This window comes from Danio rerio, chromosome 8 (genome assembly GCF_049306965.1).
Source record: "Danio rerio strain Tuebingen ecotype United States chromosome 8, GRCz12tu, whole genome shotgun sequence".
Classification (NCBI taxonomy): domain Eukaryota; kingdom Metazoa; phylum Chordata; class Actinopteri; order Cypriniformes; family Danionidae; genus Danio; species Danio rerio.
In genome coordinates, this window is record NC_133183.1 from 33,120,629 (window position 1) to 33,143,419 (window position 22,791).

The window sequence follows — 22,791 nt, forward strand, 5'->3', positions numbered from 1 at the left end:
GGCTTCGTATTACTGTAAGTGCGCTGAAATGAAAGTCTTCTGTATTAACCAGCACACCCGGTGCTAGCGGAGAGAGAGACTGCTAAACAAACCACACAGCACTCATATATGGAGCTAGTTATTCAAAACTAGGTTAATGTGCACGGACAGCGCGTACACTACAATATTATTAAAGTAGAAAAGAACTCTCTTTTCTTTATGTGGATATCCACACCATACGCTCGAAACACGCACGACGGTTTCAAAACGTAGTTTGGTGTGATTTCCGCTTCCGGGTTCAGCCAAACTGAAGTGTAGTGGACGAAAATGCTGCCTCTTCTGGAAAGTAATGTTATTAAAGATATCTGACTTCTGAAAAAGGGAATTTCAAAAGTGACGCCAAGGCTACACATTTTAATTAAGGTTTTGCTCTACAGACACTATTCTTTTTCCAAGGTTTCTAGCCACTTGGCATTTAGCCACAAGTTTGTCGTTGGGAAAATATATTTATGATGCTTAAATTTGACTAAAGTACTTTATATACATAGGACTTTTAATTAAGCTACAATTTTAAAATTATATTCAACTCACCAGTGGCTGCCTGTCTGAACTGCCTCAGCTGAAGTGTACCTGCAATTGGGAGGTGTTAATGTCAAGCCCTGTAAAATACATGTTTATATCTAGTTATATACAGTTAAGGTCAGAATTATTAGCCCTCTTTTTTTTTTTTTTTCTTTTTAAAATATTTTACAAATGATGTTTAACAGAGCAAAAACATTTTCACAGTATGTCTGATAATATTTTTTTTCTTTTAGAGAAAGTCTTATTTGTTTTATTTCTGCTAGAATAAAAGCAGTTTTTAAATTTTTAACAACCATTTTAGGGACAAAATTATTAGCCAAATAATCATGGCAAAGATAAAATAAATCAGTTATTAGAGAATAGTTATTAAACTGTTATGTTCATAAAATGTGTTGAAGATATCTCCTCTCAGTTTAACAGAAATTGGGGGGAAAAAATAAACGGGGTCGAATAATTTAGGGGAGATAATAATTCTGACTTCAACTTTGTGTGTGTATAAAATATTTATAACAATATATACAATTAAATATATGTTTATATATTTACAAAAATATGTGACACATTTTCCAGTAAAATACATGTTCATAATTTAAAATATATAGATATATACACCAATATGGCTGTAAAATACATGTTTATATATTCATAGAAATATATACACACAAAATATGGCAATAAAATATGTTCCTAAATTTATACAAAAATATATACACATATATTCCAGTTATATACATGTTCGTGTATACATAAACATCATTTGTTTAAGAGAGCAAGGAATTTTTCAACAATATTTCCTATAATGCTTTTTCTGATGTAGAAAATCTTTTTTTTTCTTTTTTGGCTAAAATAAAAGCAGTTTTGAAGGTTAAAATTATTAGCCCATTTAAGCTATTTTTCCCGATAGTCTACAGAAAAAACAATTGGCATATAAGATCTTGACTAATTACTCTAATCTGCCCATTTAACCTTATTAACCTAGTTAAGCAAAACTTTAAAAATATCTAGCAAAATATTATGTAGGGCCATCATGGCAAAGATTTAGTTAGTTTTAGTTCAGTTATTAGAAATGTGTTAATAAAACTATGTTCATAAATATGTTGGAAAAGAATCTTCTCTTCGTTAAACAGAAACTGGGGGAACAATATGCAGGGGGGGGTAATATATATATATATATATATATATATATATATATATATATATATATATATATATATATATATATATATATATATATATATATATATATATATATATATATATATATAGGAATGAATTTTACTGGAAAATATGTTTTTTTAATAAATACATGACCATGTATTTTACTGGCAAATATTTGTATGTGTGTGTGTGTACTATATATAAATATATATAATATATATATATATATATATATATATATATATATATATATATATATATATATATATATATATATATATATATATATATATATATATATATATATATATATATATATATATATAAATATATAATATATATAAATATATATATTTATATTGTACTAGCACATACAAATATTTGCCAGTAAAATACATGTATATATATATATATATATATATATATATATATATATATATATATATATATATATATATATATATATATATATATATATATATATATATATATATATATATATATATATACATGTGTTTTATGGGCATTTATGTATATACATATTTTAATAAATTTATAAAGATGTATTATACTGGCATGTTTTGTGTACTGTATATATTTATAAATATATGAATGTATTTTTAATACTACATGCATGGAATTCTTTTAGTGACCTTCCAATAAGTCCCTTTATATGCAGAAAACAAACATTTAATCCCATTGTGTTAGACAACAAACTTACCTTACGCATGCATTAGCAGAGCTGCTCTGCCATGATATGCATGCATTGCTGTCTGAGGTGAAAAAATGTCACTACATGCATAAAGCTACTAAAGTGACCTTGTAATAAGCCCTTGTATAAGCAAAAAACATGATTTGGCTTCATGTTAGAAAGCCAACTCACCTGGTGCATGCATAATATGGCAGAACGTCTCTGTCAGCAAATTCATGCACCATTGTTTCAGATAGACATGGCATTACACGCATGAAACTCTTGTTAGAAAGCCAACTTACCTGGTGCATACATTATAGCAGAATGGTTCTGCCGGGACATGTACTACTCTATCAGGCAAAAAGGGCCCTACATTCATGAAACTCTTGTTAGACAGTCAACTTATCTGTTGCATGCATTACAGAGCTGCTCTACCAGAATATGCATGCACAGCTGTTTCAGGCAGAAATGGCCCAATATGCATGAAAGTTTTTAGAGAACTTGTTATAAGCCTATGAATGCACAGATAATAATGTAACATAGGACGAACAAGTGATGTAACTGGTGTAAATGAATATTTGAGGTCCAACAAATAGGATTGTTGAGTGTAAGAAGACGGCACTGTGCTTTCTACAGCACTGCATGTGCCATTTTTCCTTTAGGAGACTGTCCTACTGTATGTTTACATTTAATTTTTTTTTTTAATTTATGCAATGCAGTGATGTCCTTTACTTTCTATATCATAATGACATGGTCTGTCAACAAACTACAGAACAAACAGAAAAAAAGCATAAACATGAATTTTGTCCAGTCTCATGCAATCAAAGTCCACATGAGGTGTACAATCATTGTCATCACAACTGTAGTAGTTATGTTGACAACATGACTAAGCAATTTGACTCTCTTATCCTTACACAACGGCACAAGGACTTGTCATTCTGATGTCACTGTGTTCATTGACAGATATTTATTTCTGAGAGATAAACTAAGGGTTTTGAGCAAGAGACATGGCTTTTGCAGGCAATTCATGATGTTTTGCTATTTGAATGTGTTGTTTTGAGAAATGCACTTACTTAAATTTCATGTATGTGTAGATTTAGACTTTTTAGAAGATATACAGCTGTTAGTTTTGTTTATACACTTTTGTTGAATATAACATGAAAACATGAAAAGACTTACAAAAGAAAGCATGATTTATGTTTTGTAAAACTGGTTTATTTACAAGTGTAAATGAGCATGCAAAATCTCACAAGAAACATTATTTCTTTCAAATTCCATGCAAATATATAGATACGTTTTATAAATAAAATATTGCGTTACAGCTCAAACTATACATTTTCATTTTCGTTAAAAGGTCTAAACAGAATTTAGTCTAACCTAACAACACTTTTTCTTTAAAAAAAGGCCCAAATAAAACTAGATAAACACTGTCATTCTACATATTTCACACATTTACAGCTAAAAATACTAAGCACCTTAAACGTACAAAAATCACAGAGTAAGAGTGTGATGTGCAACCACGCACAGTCTTTGATTTGCTATGTACAGTACATTTGATGGCACAAATTTGAAGGGCACTCCATATTATACGAGCATCTGGTCAGTTTAAAAAGTAGGTATTTACAAAGGGTAAATTGTTTAATGTAACGCATTAGGTCAGCGGCAGTATAACGTAATAAAATAGTGCCATTATAGCAGCACTGATGAGACCAGAAATTGGCACGGTCACAAACCAAGCGATAAAAATATTCCGGAAAAGATGCCAATCGACCGCCTTCCTGGAGCGGAGCCAGCCAACAGACACCACTGATCCCACCTGTCAACGAACACACAAACAAAACAACACAGCACATCGTGTGTTATTATATGTTGAAGGGATAGATTACCCAAAAATAAAAATTTGCTGCACTTACTCAGGCCTCTCAAGATCGAGTCAGGAAAAGCATATATACCGGCAACACTAATTAATAACCTTGTCTCCAGATGATAATACATTGAGGTCTTAGGAAGAGCAATGATTAGTTTGTGCAGGAAACTAAACATGCTACATTATTACATTTAGTCCACAACCTCAGAAACTGTCATATAAGTATGTTCACTACTGTCTGCATCAGCTTTTAAGGTTAGCAGTGGCGTAGCGGAGAAGGGGCACCACGTCATGGAGGCTCCCCAAAACATTAAGGTTGTTAATTTCTGTATTTTCCTTGAAGGAAACTGCTGTCAACAGATCATTAACAGAATAAATAGATTGTTCAGTTTGATTTATTAATCAATCAAAATTCATTACATCTTATACACGAAACATGTTTCACTTTAATAATTCATACTTTAACAATATAGTCAAGACGTCATTTTAACTGTTTTTTTATTCAGTAATTTAATAACTTTAAAAAATAGACATATAAATACCCAGATTTTTCAGGATATATATATATATATATATATAAATATATACGGCAACACAGTGGTGCAGTAGGTAGTGCTGTTGCCTCACAGCAAGAAGGTCACTGGTTCGAGCCTCAGTTGGGACAGTTGGCATTTCTGTGTGGAGTTTGCATGTTCTCCCTGCGTTCGTGTGGGTTTCCTCTGGGTGCTCTGGTTTCCCCCACAGTCCAAAGACATGTGGTACAGGTGAATTGGGTAAGCTAAATTGTTCATAGTGTATGAGTGTGTGTGGATGTTTCCCAGAGATGGGTTGCGGCTGGAAGGGCATCCGATGCATAAAAACGTGCCGGATAAGTTGGCGGTTCATTCTGCTGTGGCGACTCTGGATTAATAAAGGGACTCAAATGGACTAAGTTCACAGCACTCGTTAGAATTAGTTTTTAAAACTTAAATGGTTTGTTGCAATCGGATTCCTCAAATGGTTTGAGTTACCTTAACTTATTGGGTTTTACATTGTATGATTTTTGTTTGCTTGTTTATGCTTCAACATATCATACATAGAACAACGTGTCAAATAATTTCTTTTATAAACGATAGATTATCTCATTGACATGTAAAATTAAAATCTATACATTTCATTTACGATGAAAAAATCTTTTCATATGTCTGTTGATTATTCTTGTACACTGTAAAAAGTGAAAACTTAAACAAATTGCACCAAAACAAAGGCAGCTCTCGCTAAAGACTGTCATTAACACACTAAGGACTGTTTACTGAGGCTGTTTCAAAGGTAATTATGCTGTAAACTGTTGAGACTGTCAGTCTTGCGTCATAACACCTCAATATATCATCAGAAGAAATGAGTATTAGTTTTATTACTCATGTTGAACTTTATGTATCAACAAGGATCACAATTTTAGGTAAAAATCTTGAAGAAAAAAATGACCAAACATCTTAGAGGCAAACTTGAATTACTTTCCCTTTAAAATGGCATGTGTTTAATTCACTGATAAACAACCCACCTTGCAATGAGTAGTGCTGACTGGGAGTCCGATGTTGGAAGCGACAACCACAGTAATAGCAGAGGCGAGCTCAATGCTAAACCCACTGCGAGACAGACATGATGATTATCATAAGCTCTATAATCATCTTTACACACAGCACAACACTCTTTGAATGACAAGAAAGCAGTATGGCCTTGCGAAAATGTCATAATACTGAAGAGACAAGACAGATGTTCTCTACTGAGGGACTTTCCACAAGGCTGGGAGTGTTGTTAAACTGTTTGTTTACACTACAAAGTCAACAAAGATAAGAAAGTGGGAACTGGGCCCTTAAGCCCCATGAGAACTGCTGTGATAAAACTGAATTATGAAGTCTGATCCCACATCTTATGGGTTCTTACTGAGGGTATTAGTGTTTTTTTTTTACCTGGAGGGGGTGATGGGTGTCAGGTCTTTGCCCATGGTTTGAATGACCCTGCGACCCCAAATCCAGAGTCCTGTACAGATGCCCACTCCACCGTATAAGAGAAGCCAGATGGGTGTAGGAGCGCTGGGTGCCACTGAGGCGGTGTCATAGATCAGCCAAAGGGCCACCAGAGGGCCAATCGCATTGCTGGAACAGAGGAATCATGGGTAGGGTTATCGCTTAGAGATTGCAGAGTATAAAGAAAAGATTAGAGATTAAAGCAACGTGAGAAAGGAGCTGGAGTGCATGACATAAATTATGATCTAAATGCTTGGAGTTGGTAAGGTTTTTATTATGTTTTGAAAAGTATTATCAGTCTTCAGTGTCAAATAATCCCTTAGAACAGCGTGTATTTGAAATATAAATCCTATTATTATAAGTCAAAAAGCCATGCTTTGACACATTTAGTGCATTCCTTGGTTACCTAAAACCATAAAACAAACAAAAAAGTTAGATGACAAATTAAATATATGATAAATACTAAAAAAATTATATATGGTCGACCATATGTGTTTGTGTGTGTGTGTGTGTGTGTGTATATATATATATATATAATAAATACTAAAACTTTAGCTAAAATAAAATAAAAACCTAAAATAAAATGAATAAAAATATATAAATTACTTTTAATTAAAGTAAAACTAAAATAAACTTAATAAAAATAATAAAACAAATTACTAAAAAATGCTTTTTTACTTAGATTTTTTGTGTTCTTTCTAGTCCAAATATCTTAAATTTGTAGATCAAGAAGCAAAAGGTAAGCTAAACATACTGTCTTGTTTTCAGAAATAATATGCCAATATTAAGTGAGTTTTTCCTTAAAACAAGCTAAATAATCTGCCTATGAGGTAAGCAAAATAATCTTGTTTTTCCTTTTGACCTAAGATTATTTTTCATACCCCATTGGCAGATTATTTTGCGGCAAAATCATTGTTTGCAGTGTATGAATATAGAATATGTAAAGATTTTAAAATCATTGCCTGTTAATAAAAAATATAAATGTCTTGAAACAGCTTTCTGTGGCAAATTAGTTCAATTTTTTGGGTTTTTAAAATTTAGAAAATCTTTTTCATCTTTTAAAAATCCCTTTACACAATTTCCTTCACAATGTTTTTTTGTTAAGAGCTTTCAAAAAATAAAGGGAGATATATGAAAATTCAGTTATAGTTTGCATGCTTAAAGGAAGATTTAAACTGACATCTTTCTTTACCCCAATTCTAGATAATCCTAAATTTACCCCAGGAATTCTGGATGATGGTTGTAAACGCTGGAGTAATTTGGGAATCGTCAGGCTTGGGGATATGTTCTCAGACAATAAATTAATGTCTTTTACGTAATTAGCTCAGAAATACCAATTGTTCAAACGTGATTTTTTCAGATTTCTTCAATTGAGACATTATATCACTAACAGCACAGCACTTGTTAAAAATGGTAAGATCTTCTATTGAGAGGTTATTTTTATCATCAGGAAAGATGTCTGTTGGTCGTTTTTATGGGTCTGTATGTTCAATCCCATCTCCTGATACAAAAAAATAAAACCAAATGGGAGGAGGAGTTAGATACTGATATTGATGAGAAAACATGGGATGATATTTGGTCTAATGGTAAGAAAATATCTCTTTATACACGTACAAAAAAATACATTATTAAATAATACATACACTCAAAAATTTTTTTTGCTCGATCAAACTACTTATTTAACGTGAGTTAAAACAACACAATTCTTGAGATTTCATTGGGACAACTTATTTTTTATGTTCAATCCACATAAATTTGTTCAAAGTATTAAGTTAACTTAATTTGTGTTGGGACAACATAAATTAATTGTGTGAAACCCTGCATTTATTACAGTGTAGACTCCATATCTCTCCTGTAAAACCCAAAAAGTTAAGGTAACTCATACTATTTGCAGAAACCGATTGTAACAATCCATTTAACTTGAAAAACAAATCCTAATGAGTATTGTGTAAATAAGCATAGTAAAACTTGATAATTGAAGAAAACTCAAACCAACTTGTATGTGGTCATGTAACAGACTATAAAGGTTTTGATCCAGTTTCATTGATTTTGGGTATACCTATACCTATTTTAATGGACACATTTTTTCATCGGCTAAAAAGAAATTGCATAATGTATTAACCTTTGCTGCCCGAAAAAAATATTTTACTTAATTAGATTAGTGATGAATCTCCATCACTTAAAGGTTGGCACAAGATAATTTTTGAGTTAATTCCCCTGGAACATCTTACCCATGGTTTACACAAAATAACAGAACATATTTTCAATGTTTGGACTCTAATTTGGATTGTTTGAAACCTAGTCTTTGCCCAATGATCCTAAAAGGAATAATGTAACTGTATCGTTATCTGAAAAATAATCAATGTTTTAAGACCTTTTTATGATCTGTTTTATTTGGGGTAGTGCTGTTTTATATTTAATCTGAGTTTTTTTTCTTTCGTTTCTTTTTCCTTTTTTTCTCTTCATAGTTTTGTGTTGATATTTTTCTTTGCGTGTCTTTTGAAGATGTATTGTTATGTTTGCATTATTGTAAAAAAATCCAATAAACATAATTATAGTTAGAGAAATCACTAATAATTCATTGCCAAGTTAATTAAATCTCAAAATAAATAAACCTAAATTAACTTTTTTTTTAAAGAAGTCTGAAAAATCCCATCTTACATACCTAACATCATTCCCCCCATGTGCGAATGAGCCGAAGCAGGCGGTGAGGATCTGAAGGAACTGGAAGAGTGTGGACACCTCAGGCTTGTCGATCTCCAGCTCATCAATATCCTCCTCCAGCACATCTCCTCTGAGTGCCTCATCCTCCATCCCCACCGCCAGAGCCGCATCCTCCAATGCAGCTTCACCATCAGCTACCGCCGTACAGTAACTGTTATAGCTGTCGTACCGCGAGCGCCTCTTTTCTCCATCCAGTCCCGTGCGGCTTCCTCCCTCTCCGTCCTTTAGTGAGCCGTGGATGCCGTAAATGGCCATGGTGTAGGAGGTGTAGCTGTTGTTGCGGCGGATGGGCTTTTCTACGGGCTCTCCTATGCATTCACCTACTTTGGCCAGGTGAAGTTTGTGAAGAAGATCCTTGTAGATTCCTGAGTCTTTGTGAACGGTGTGAAACTGGTTTCCGCTCAAGTCGGGAATAACAATACCGCCACTGCCGTTTAAAGCTGCAAGAAGTAGCAATATTTTTTTTTAATGTTTTACTGTCAATAAAAAAAAGAAGCTGAAGTTTAAGGCAAGACACTGTAGGCAAACACATTGTTTTCATTAGGGGTGAATAATCCTGGGAAAATATTCAATACTATTGTTAAGTATTGCGATAACAATATTTTTTATGATGCTATTTTTATTAGCGATATTTTAAAATATTTATTTATGTATTGATATTAAAATAAACTGGTAAAAGACATTTTCAGATCCAACAAATTTCTGAACTAAATTTTAATTCAGACTAAAAACTGTCAAGGTACAAACCTTTAGTCTCAGAAGAAATTTGAATTCTGATTGGTTCATTTTTTCCCCGTTCTTGTCTTGATTAAACAATGAATAAATAAATAAAAAAAATTATTTATTACAGATATTTGTAATATGTATATATCATATACTATTATTGCGATAACAATAATTTTCCGATATATTGTGCAGCTCTAGTTTTTTTTGACCCTATAATTATTAAAAATGTGCTTTTTTTATATATATAAAACAGCTGCAGAAAGACTTTTAACGGGAATTTTCATCTCACATTTACTTGCTCTACAAAAAGAAACACTTAGCTGTTAATTTGTATTTATGAAAGTTTATTTCCGACAACATTTTGTTTAAATGCCTAAAAAGATCAAATAATACATCAATCTTTCATAAACAACTACCCAAAGGATAAATCAAATGCTCCAATGATCAAATAATAAATCAAAATGCATTCTCGAATAATAAATCAAATGTATTTGATATTTAATTTTCATGAACGACTCAGTAAAATCCTGTAATAATTCAATGAGAAATCAAATGCTCAAACTATAATTTAAATAATCTCCTGATTACTCACACACAGAAGCTCATGATGGACTGATTAATAGGTCTATAAAGACACCTCATTCACACAGACTCTTTGCTGAGTCTAGTTTTTGCTGTGAAGCATTACAGAGCATTTTTACAGATCTGTTTGTTCTATCATGTTTTGATCATTGTCTAGTTTACCATTATTGTTGTTTTACCTCCTGTCCTGTTTCTAATACTGTGTTTGATAAATGTTTGTTAACATTTGTCGTTGTTTTAGTTTTTTTTATTAAACTATGTTTGTTTGTTCAGACAATGCATTATTTCTTAGTAGCAATTTCCACAATAATTTTTTTGTCCACTCAACTTTAGACATTTTAGGTTAGTGCAACTGATTCTTTCAAAAACAGAGTAAACAAGAACAAATTAAAGGAAATAAGGATTATGAATATTTAGGTCAGTTGGCACAATTTTATGAATTTTAATAATAATATTTTGGTCAGTTGAATGGTTGGCACAACTTAAAAAGTTTTGTTACAGAGTAGTTCACCTCTCCAGAAAACTAATCTTAATTAATCCAACTAAAAGTTTTTTGTATCACTGACAAATAATTTAGGTCAGTGCAGCTGATGTTTTCAAAAGCTGAGTGAAAAAGAAAAGCAAAAGGAACTAAGGATTTCTTTTGTACTTGCTTAAATTTTTCTTTAGTGTACTTTTACTGCTATTAAGGAGAAAACAGTAAGATAAAATATTTTGAGAATAAGTTCTGAGTAAGAAATGTATGAAAATCAATACATATTTAAATTTAAAACATTTTTAGAAAACTTGTAAGACTAAAAATGTCTGCAATTCTTAATATAATCAATCAACTCAGAATTTATGTTCGTAAGTTTTTTTTTTTTTACCCAATTTACCCGCAGTCTAATGGATCAAGCATAACTCAAGAGACTGACCATGAGTGCAGTCCTGATCTTTGGTGTCAAACTCTTTCTTGTCCAGGTCAGTTTCTGCCGATCCTCCGATGTCGAAGGACACTTTGTTGCTGTCAGCAGGTGGTGTCTGTGGAACAGGAGAGTAGTTTCGAGGAGGGCCAGGATGATGGTCCATCAGGCCATTTAAGGAAGGCTTCTTCTCAACTAGCTGTGTCCCACTGGTGTCCGCAATATTTGGACCTGAAAAGGTGGAAATAGTTAAAGAAATTATGATATTGTAAGAGAATGGATCAGGGTGAACATGGAATAATCAAAAAAGTCAAAGGGGCAATTTATTAGAAACATTTACAAACATATTTTATCATTCAGCCGAGAATTAACTATATTCAAAATTTGGATGTAGGTAAGATTTTTATCTTATGTTTTTGAAAAGTACGTCTAAAGTAAAATCTAAACTGAAACTATTTAATGCCTGCTTGCTAAACAAAAGTATTTTTTTATGTTTTTATAATATTTTTTGTTTAACCCACACTTTTGAATGGTCTTAAAACACCCTGAAAAGAGTTAATGTTGTTTTAAGATACTTTTATCTAAACAGTTTGATTTTTTTTTTAGATTGAATTATATATTTTTTTGTTACATTATGAATGTCCTATATCTACTTAGTTTAATTGCTCAATAAAGGTTTGATATCTTTCTTTTGAAATTTTGAACTGTAAAATTTCATATTCATTTCAAAAACTAGTTTCCATCCATAGAGAATTCCTTAATTTGCCTTTTAAATTCAAGTTCACCTAAACATTTACTTTGCATCTTCTTCTTCAACCGCGGGCACACAATGAACCAGACCACCAGAGCAGTGAGGATGGCACAGCCCAGTGAGATTAGCAGGGTTCCCCACCATGGTATCCGATCAAACCCCAACACTGAAAATAAACAAACAGACAATCACTTGACATGTTTTAGAGTTCAATGGTTTCTTATACAATACACACTTACATATTATTGTTATAATACTTTATCTAATGCTAGTCTTGAAAACATCTTATAAATTAGCAAATTAGCATTAGCATATACTTCATCTTCTGTTTAAAACTAAAACTGTGTTAAATTAACCAAAAACACAAACAATCTGGGATTCGAAATTAGTGAGTGTGAACAAAAACGATCATCGTCCTGCTTTCAACAAAATAATAGCACGTGTGTGTCTGTGTTTTACAAGTCTGTTGTGTTGACTAAAAACTGCAGTGAGATAAGTTAGCTGTTATACAAATTCTCTGTATTAAATGAGCTTAAAAAGGGGACCTTCTGCTATTTTTTATATATATATCATTATAAAGTATGGCTAGGTTAATTTTCGATTCCTATGAAAGAGAAGAGCCACTAACAGCACTGAACACTGTGCGTGGCTGGCCAGATAACCAGGAAGAGGGCGGTCCTGTGCTTAGCTGATTAGCAAACAGACAACTGTTGGTTCACAGCAGACACTATCTTCGGGACATCACGATCCCCTGAAGTGTGCTTAAAAGTACAGATTGCTGAACTTAGGCCAACATTTTATTTAAAAATGTTGTTACTAATTCAACTGTACAGACCATTCCTCTACACAGCACATATGTTTGTCAGCAAAAGGGTCTATCCTCCTTAAAGGGAAAGTTCAACCACAAATGAGAGTTTTCTTACTGATTACTCAATCCAGTGGAATTAAACCTGTATGAATAGCATTTTTCTGTTCAACATAAAATGTTTGAAGAGTTCAGATGCAAAAACCTCTAAGTGCAATCTGAATTGTTCTTCTAAAATTAGTATTTTTCTCAGATTTCTATCTCTTGATTCAGTAATTTTACTTTTATGAGAAAGGATATTTTCATTGTAGAAGAAAATTCTAGACGGCACTTAGAGGTTTTTGAATCTGAACTCTTCATATATATATATATATATATATATATATATATATATATATATATATATATATATATATATATATATATATATATATATATATATATATATATATATATATATATATATATATATATTTGTCTGGTAACCATTGACTTATCAGACTATTTTTTCCAACTATGGATGTCAATGGCTACAATTGCTTTTGTGATTAGCATAAAAAAAAGAAATTTGGTAATACTTTACTTTGATGGTCCATTTGACTATTAGTAGACTGTACTTAATGTGTTGATACTGCTCTTTCAACAAAACTATAAGAAACTTAGCAAGTACATGTCAACTTACACTAACCCTAACCCCAACCTAACAGTCCACTTAATATGAAATGAGAATTAGTTGGTGTAGATGCAATGTAACTTAAATTCAACAAATGGAACATCAAAATCTGACCAGATATTCAAAAAGGTTTGGTATTACTAAATTGTGAGTATTATTGTTTTATTTTGTGGCAAACTATCCCTTGAAACAAACCGACTCGGTATGTGTTTGTAAATGTGAAATTAATGGTCAGTTAATCAATAACAGATGAGGGAGGGGTCATTTGTGCATTCAGGTCATGTGACCATCATACAGCATGCTGTAAGTTATCAATGTGAGTACATTTTGAGCTACAATCTGAGAACAAAATGTTCCTCAAAATATGAGCTCAGATGCAAAAACCTCTAATTATCGTCTGAAATTTCCACAGAAAATGTGTATGTTGCGATATCTTTCTTTAAAGATCAGGAGAAGGACTTATTCATTGCCACATTACTAAACATACACACAGGAAAATTTCAGGCGGCATTTAGAGGTTTTGCATTTAGAGGTTTTTGCTCTTCATATTATTTTAAAAAATGATCTAAAATACAGCACTTGAAAAAAATGAAGATATTTTTTATTAAATAAGATATTAATATTTATTATTGTCACTTCTCTTGTTTGTGTTTTAAAAGAAAAATGCTTTTGTTTATATGTATGTGTCCCACATAACAAAATTTTTCTGGCCCAGCTCTGGCCCACACAATCATCTTTTGCTTGGCCCACATGCTGTATTGAATTACGATACATGACTTTACCAAGTCTGGATTCCAGACAAGGGCCAAACATGGACCATATCTGGGCCAAGTCTAACCAAAACACCCAAAGCTGTGCCAGAAATGATGGTGTCATGACTGCAATTAAATTGATAAAGTCAAGAAGTATTGGGCTTTAGGCACGCTATTGACCTTATTCTAAAATGCGGAAGTTCGCCTGTTTTCACGATTGTCTTAGAACTTCCGATTCAGTCGCCTATAAGAGAAATGACTAGGAATAATAAACGGCAGAAAATGGCCAAACTACTTGCTCAACAAACAAATGTTTGCATGACTACACAGACCAAGTAGCATAATATAATAAGAAAATATTAAATTGCAACATCAAGCAGCGTAACGAGCAGTTGTTAACGTCAAAAAATGAATGGAAGTGAATGTGACCGGAAGTCGCGAGACAAAAAGATTCAAATGGCAGCACCCACTCGTCAGCTGAGAATAAGGTGAAAAGGCATGCTTTTTTCTCGAAGCGACCTGATTGGTCGAATCTTTTTCTTTACTCAAAAATAATTTAAATGTGGGTCAAGACTTAAGACAGGCCAAAATTACGTGGCCCACATATACATTTTAAACATCTGGGCCAAATACTACATTTTACATCTGTAAAATAGTGATGTGCCACCTCTGCCAAACCCGGACTATGTTTGGCCCACATGCTGTATGCCAGTGCGGAATAAATGCATGCTGTGCCAGCTTTATGCCAAATCTGTGCAAGAATTCTTTGCTACCTACGATGTTTGTGTGTACTTTAGTGATTTAAATTGCATCATTTATACAACTCTATTGTCATTTTCTGCTAATAAATGCTCTATATGATAGCTTCAAAACTTTGAAAAAACCTTATCTATAGTTTAGAAATTATAAATTAGATTTTTACTTACAACACATACCTATTTATGGTGAACAACATAAAATAATACAACCAAAGCTGTCTCTTTTCTCTTTTTCCTACTTGTTCAAGAAAAAATATCTAAAAATAAAAGAAAAAAGCTTACTTGGTGCTCCAGTAAACATGATGGAGAACAGGTTGATTCCCATTGTAACAGCATAGAAAACCGGTAATGCTCTTAAACCATTGGGCACTGGATCATCCTAGAGCACATGGAAATGCTGCTGTTTAGCACGTGATTAAAGAAAAAGCGCATGTTCTTTCATTATTGACTACAACAAGAGATTATGAAGCACCAAAACAGACATTGGTACATTATGCAACAAGTGAGCTCAGATTTGCTTTTTTACCTTGTTCAAGATAAACTTGCGGACAAAGTAGAAGAGAACAGCAGACATGAAGCCCGAGAGGAGAGGTGAGAGAAACCAAGAGGCCACTGGAAAACACATAAATCAATGAGCCACATAAATATGGTCAATGTATCATTAAACTCCTCAAATTTTCTCAGGACTGCACGACAAGTATCAACAAAGACCCCTTAAGTCACCATGGTTAATCATGTTTCCTGTCTGAAGAGTCCAAAATGTTCCGCTCCATAAATAGATCTCATTTAGGTCATGTGAAAGAATAATAATAAGAGGAGATCTGCATGTTCGGGAGGCATTACCACTTGCTATTTCTGGGGTCACATGAGAAAATATTCTCTTTCCATTTACTGACTCAGGGATAAAATATGTAATCTGACTAAGCATGCTTGTGCAAATTCTCAAAAACACTCAATTTCACATACCAATGCGGAGCAGTTCCAGCCATTTGACCCCCTGGTGACCTCTGGCAACCATGGAAAAGCCGATTGTGGCGCCCACGATGCAATGTGTCCCAGAGATGGGGAGCTTCAAGAAGGAAGCTGCGAGCTGCCAAACTGCAGATCCTGCAACCGCAATCACAACACTCGTGACGTGACCATCACAAGTCTCGACATCATGAGAAAATTACACCTAGGTGACATACTCGTGGTTTACTGGATTCAGCTGATCTGTGATGCCCCGTGTGACGCACTGTTAAATACGTATTGGCTTTAAAGGGATAATTCCCCCCAAAAATAACATTTGCTGTGCATATAAATCCTGGCAGCAAGGAATAAAGCTATAATTGTTGTAAATAGTGTTTAGCTTCTTACACAGAACAATAATTTCACTTTATTGGCCTCAATGTATATTCAGTAGCCACACATTTTTTTTGTTGTTGTTTTTTTTTTTACTCTTATAGTGCAGTGAGTAGTTCTGTCGCCTTACAACAAAAAGGTCGCTGATTCGAGCTTCGGCTGGGTTAGTTGGCATTTCCATGTGGAGTTTGCATGTTTTCCCTGTGTACGCATGGGTTTCCTCTGGGTTCTCAGGTTTCCACCACAGGTCCAAAGACATGCGCTCAATGGTGAATTGACTAAGCTAAATTGTCCAAAGTATATCTGTGTGATTGAGTGTGTATGGGTGTTTCCCAGAGATTGGTTGCAGCTGGAAGGGCATTCACTGCGTTAAATATATGCTGGATGAGTTGGCGGTTAATTTTTCTGTGGCGACCCCTGATTAACAAAATAAGCCGAAAAGAAAATGAATAAATGACTCTCATAAGTTCTGGTAACAATCAATTAGTATTTTATTTATCACTTTAGGAGTGTAAGTCAGTGATTTATTACTTATTTAAAATAGATTTGAAGAAGAACGAGAAAAAAGGGTTGTCCAAAACAACATTTAACCCAGCTTTCTTTGTTTACTATATACAAATGGTTGCAATAATGTGTTTGCAAGCAAACAAATTCATCATGATTTAAAAAAATCTGCTGCATAAAAACATATTACACAGTAATTGGTGGTTCATTTTGCTGTGGCGACCCCTTATAGAGAAGGAACTAAGCCAAAGGAACTTGAGGGAAGATCCTGTAATAGTATGTATTTTGTTATTGATGTCATTAATGCAGATGAGAAAGTTGTTAGTGCGATTTTTATGTTGTGAATTCCTGATTGTGTTCAATATAATTTAACAAATTCTGGTTGAAAACAACAAAACCTAAATTTAATCTTTAGAAGACAACAATTTTAAAAATTGTATTTTAGTGCCTTGTGGGCACCTTGATGTCAAGATGACACCAAAAAACACGTCAAAAATGCAATTGACTATCTTGATATCAAAATTAGATTAAATTGACATCTAACATTGGCATTAAAAAATAAAACATACAAAAAAAAAAAAACAAACAGCACTGTCTTGTAATTGATTTTTGCCACATTTGGTGCCAATATTAGATGTCAGTTTAATGTATTTTTGACAACAAGGTAGCTTGGTAACAAGGTAGGTACATGCATTGTAATGATACAAAATCCAGTTTCAATTTTTAATTTGTAATTGAATCTTTACAATGAATTAAAAAAAATGTGTGGATGTCAAATGGACATTAAGGTTTTGACAAAAATGATTTGCAGTTTTGATGTCATGCTTGATGTCTGCCCAAATTTGTAAAATGCTCCCAGGACAAATCCCATTCAACCTGGACTGTAGCGCTGTGTACGGGTGTAGTAACGAGCAAACAAAGAAAACAAAGCACAAAGGCAGAACATTTCATAGGTTAGATTTAGTTTTTAATGTTTTTGTATGTTAGGAACTTTTGTGCTAAACAGGTAACGTTATTGATGATAATACAGTCACTTACTGCATTCACCACAAGGCAAAGTAGCACCAACTCGCACTAAACACTAGGCTTATGCTAGTTATGTTGAATAAAATAAGCAAACAATGTAAATGAAATATGACAACAAGTTGCTGCTGTGCCAGAAACTTGTATTATTGTCAGTTAAGTGAACAAGTCACTCATAACGGAGATTTCTCCACAAACAAATCGCTCCCTCTGTTAGAATGAGAAGTGAAAGCAGGAGAGGGGGGTGTGTTTCAGGACACGGATTGAGTTAAAATTTAACAGGGAGGGAGGATAATACATTCTCATGCACACAAACACACACTCTTTGTCACCAATGCCTATGCAATTACTTATCCACTGATGTAGAAAAGTGATGTAAAATTATGATTTTCGTAATTTAACAAATATATTTTCATACTGACCACAGTGAAAACTCCTGATCATAGATATATGAACATATGTGTATCTATATCTGGCTCTGGATGGCAAGTCCTCCACTACACCTTGTTCCCAAATTCATTTCAAAGGAGCACTACCCTGTATTAAAACAGCGACTCTATTGACGCATTCCTTCCAATACAATAGCGTAGGCAACATCTAATGTAAATATTTATGGATGTCTGTTGCTGAGATACTGTCCGCCATATTGGAGCAGTCAAAGTCAGTGTTAAAACATTCAAGAGCAAGTTGTGTAGTAATATCCACATATGAATATCTATAAATAAGTTTGATTTGCTTAACTAACAAGATTTAACATTTTGTCAGTTCTTACAACCAAAGGTTGTGCAATGTTGATACATCTTGGAGAACTCAGTGATGATATTGACTGTTACAAGATGGCGGATGCGTCACCATTTGTGGAGTGGTCAAATTTGTGGTGGCGTATACATATCCATATCTATGTTCCTGACTTCTTCATTTGTCTGATACACTATTACATAATGAAAACATTAAATCAAGTACACACTCACCAAACATGGCACTGATGGATCCAGCCATCAGCACAGCCTCCGAGCCATTATACATGTGAACATCGATGATCCCCGAACGGATGGTTTCGCTGACCTTTGCCCCCAAAAGCATGGCACCCACTGTCTCAAAGATGGTAGCCAGGATGCAGGCCTGGCGCAGAGTCACAACCCCAGAACCCACGGCAGTCCCGAAGGAGTTGGCGACATCGTTGGCACCCACAGAGAAGGCCAAGATAAAGGCGATGACGAATCCCAAAATCAACAGCCAGAGGACATCAGACATGTCTGTCTGTGCACCTGCCGCTAGCACACTAACAGCTGCTAGAGATGCTAATGTAGTGGATTCCATTTCTGGAGAAAAACACTTCTGGCCTACCGAGAATCAACTGGCTTGGATTATTGAGGTATTTTCGTAATAAATAAATAAATAAATAGGCAAAGTGATATAGGATATGAGCTAAAAATCAAATCGTCTCTACAAATGAAAATAAACGTAGCAGAAAGTAAAAAGCAACTGTTAGCTACATATACTAATATCAGTAAAGGTTTTGGATTGGCTTTGAGTGGCTACACAAACTGAGACATCCATTATGGACTAGATCTTAGCAGGTGTTGATGGTACTGAAAAAGAAAGAGACATTTGGATTAATTAAAGACTTTATGGCATGATTATAAAAACACAAAACTGCTGAGACAAACTATTGAAATAAACTGTGCTGCTTTTATATAGACCATTTTGAGGATGTAAACAATAACAGTGGTCCCAATGCATTTCCTGTTTTACATTTTTGATTTCTACAGCTTGCGAGAATCCAAAAAGGTCCACATATTGATAAATAATATTATTATGGCTGTTTTAACATGAAGTTATGATTGAATCACCTCTTGTAACAGTTTTGAAGTAGTTTGATAACAAACAGGAACTGTTTATGGGCCAGTGACATGACCACATTGAAATAGTCTATAGTTTGATTTAAAGATTTTTTTTATGGAGATATAATATTTAATTTTAATATTTTTGTTGTATAAATAAAATAAACATTTCTATAAACTTTTGGCTATTTTTCTAAATAGTATGTTTTTATTTATTATTTATAATTAATATTAATATAAATGTGATTAATTCATTAATTTATTAACTTTTACACAATCACGCAATTTGATGCAGAAAACTATAAACATCCAGGGAAAAGGAGAATTTCATAGTTACTTTAGTTTAGTTTAGTTAGTTTTTTTTCCACAACTATATAATACTTACACATTGTTAGTCTTTTGTTGTTCTATTGTCCATATTGTTTTTAAATCACTTTGCTTAACCATTTAACTGCCTGCTCTACCAAATGATTGACCATAGTTTGACTGTTTTAAATAATGACTGGTAAAGTCATTTAGAGAATGACCTCAAGATGATTTAGTGTTCAAAAATGTTTTATTTTGAATATTATTTTAAATAATTTGGTCAACAGTCAACTTGATCAAGTTAAATGAGTGTAGTTAACTCAAAATTGACTGAAAGTTAATTCTGCTCTTTTGAAAAGAACTTTGAACTCAGTATTGTTGAAGGTAATGAGTTAATTAAAAACACCATTACTTCAGCTTAAATGGAGTAAGTTTACAGTACTCATACAGAGTAGTTTTTTTTTAACTCTAATGGTTTGTAACAATCGGTTTCTTCAAACGATTTGAGTTGCCTTAACTTTTTAGGCTTTACAGTACTCAGTTGGTTTGAGTTCTCTTCAGTTATTGGGTTTTACTGTGCTTAAATTGCTTCGTTTACTCAAATGATTATGTTCACAGTACTCATTAGGATTAGTTTTTCAACTTAAATAGTTTGTTGCAGTCAGTTTCTTCAAACAGTTAGAGTTATTTTAACTCTTTAGGTTTTACAGTGTAGCATATGTAATAATTCCACTACTTTTACCACAAACCAATATATCAACCACTTGGTAGAGGTTGACATTTTAGAAATTATGGGATGTGTTGAGAAAAAAATGCATTGTGTGTGTTAACTAGCTACATTAGGAGTTAAAAAATGCAATCCTTTTTTTCTTGGAGGGTCAATTAAAGGGTTTAAAGACTCTGTAATTCTATTACATCAGTACACAATACAAGATATTAGCATGCACATTAGAATTAGAATTTTGGGTGAATAACTAGGAAAGATAGTTTGTTGATAAACAAACTTATTGTATGCAGTTATTTATCAGCAGTTTGTATCTGCATATTATTTACTGACTATAAAATAAATGCATTTTCTCCCAAAAAACTTATGAAGGGAAATTAAGCTGTGCCAGTAAGTAATCGAGTAAGGAATTTGTAAAACAAAAAGCCATATTCATTTGGGGAAAAAAGAGGCTTAATAATGCTTCATTAAGCATGCTATACAAGCCTGAAAACACTTTGATATTTTGATTGCAACTTTTGAACAGACTATTACATAAGAGCTTTCAGATGATCTAAAGGAAACCGAAAACGAGCAATTATTCGGCTTCACACAAACATTTAAAGAGATGCTTCTAAGTAGATGAATTTTGTTTGTTTTGTTTGTTTTGACTTTGTAAACAAACATCACACTGGTCTTCTGTGCAATGTTTACAGACATAAAAATACTATGAATAACCAAAACTGGCAATCATTCCACTTAAGTAAGGGTCACGTGAGGGTGATATTAGATACAGAGGTAAAAACAACACTTTATGCTTACTTTTCTAAAACAACAACTTCTGCATGAATGAAAATGATTGATTTTTTAAATTATTGTCTAAAATCAGTCACATTTTTTTGCCACACTTAATATCATATACTCTCAAATGTAAAAGCAATACAAAATGACTAAAAAAGCAAGTACTCACCAAATACGATGAATGTCTTCTGCTGGGTTGTTGTCAATAAATTCAGTGAACAATGAACGCTCAGCTTTCTAAAACTTTCTCAGCCTTTAACTCCAGGACTCAACTAACTGTAGCTCAGTCCCGTCTGTCATTTATAAATACTAGAGAAGGAGGAGAGAGTGAAGTGAACCACACCTCCACAAGATCATGAGACTGTGGCTTCTGTGAAAGGCAAAGACTTTTAATGTTTAGCCAGACGTTTGCACCAAATAACCAATTATACTCTATATTTCGTCATCTGGGCTTCATGTAGACGCATGTGCCTGTGTGCTAACTATCTTTATGAAATATGATCATATAGTTGGGTTTAATAATACAGCAATAGGCTGTGAAAAAAGTCTTTTGTAAGAGCTCAATTACAGACACCTCTTAATATGTTATGCCTGGAAACCAAAGTTGTTAAAAATCTACTAAAAAGATTTTATGATAGTGTTTAGAAGATCGTAAAAGGTTTCACTTTAAAATAACTTTTAGATTAAAATACTTTATGCTGACAAGGATAGTGCTATATATGGCATTATATGTAAATATAAATATACTTAGCCAGAATTATTAGCCCCCTTTTGAATTAAAAAAAAAAAGTTTCCCAAATGATGTTTAACAGAGCAAGAAAATTTTCACAGTATATCTGATAATATTTTTTCTTCTGGAGAAAGTCTTATTTGTTTTATTTCGGCTAGAATAAAAGCAGTTTGTAATAATAAAAAAAAACATTTTAAGGTCAAAATTATTAGCCCCTTTAAGCTAATTTCCCCCCCGAATGTCTATAGAACAAACCATAGTTATAAAATAACTTGCCTAATTACCCTGATCTGCCTAGTTGACCTAATTAACCTAGTTAAGCCTTTAAATGTCACTTTAAGCTGTATAGAAGTGTCTTGAAAAATATCTAGTAAAATATTATTTACTGTCATCATGGCAAAAATAAAATAAATCAGTTATTAGAAATGAGTTAATAAAACTATTATGTTTAGAAATGTGTTGAAAAAATCTCACCTTTAAACAGAAATTAGGGAAAAAAATAAACAAGGGGGATAATAACTCTGACTCAACTGTATATTCATTCATTCATTTTCTTGTTGGCTTAGTCCCTTTATTAATCCGG

General features: G+C 33.0%; 1 protein-coding gene across 2 annotated transcripts; it reads right to left on the reverse strand.

The window, feature by feature from the left end:
- Nucleotides 1-3,603: 3,603 nt before the first annotated feature.
- slc20a1a (solute carrier family 20 member 1a) lies at nt 3,604-21,756 on the reverse strand. Of its 2 annotated transcripts, none has more exons than XM_005167150.6 (11): nt 21,648-21,756; nt 18,796-19,416; nt 15,923-16,063; nt 15,483-15,568; nt 15,239-15,335; nt 12,015-12,134; nt 11,230-11,448; nt 8,949-9,447; nt 6,227-6,412; nt 5,818-5,902; nt 3,604-4,226 (listed from the first exon to the last, which is right to left on the reverse strand). In XM_005167150.6, exons 2-11 carry the CDS (start codon nt 19,142-19,144, stop codon nt 4,062-4,064), a joined length of 1,947 nt encoding a protein of 648 aa, XP_005167207.2. In that variant the 5' UTR covers nt 19,145-19,416; nt 21,648-21,756; the 3' UTR covers nt 3,604-4,061.
- Between the last annotated feature and the right edge of the window lie 1,035 nt (nt 21,757-22,791).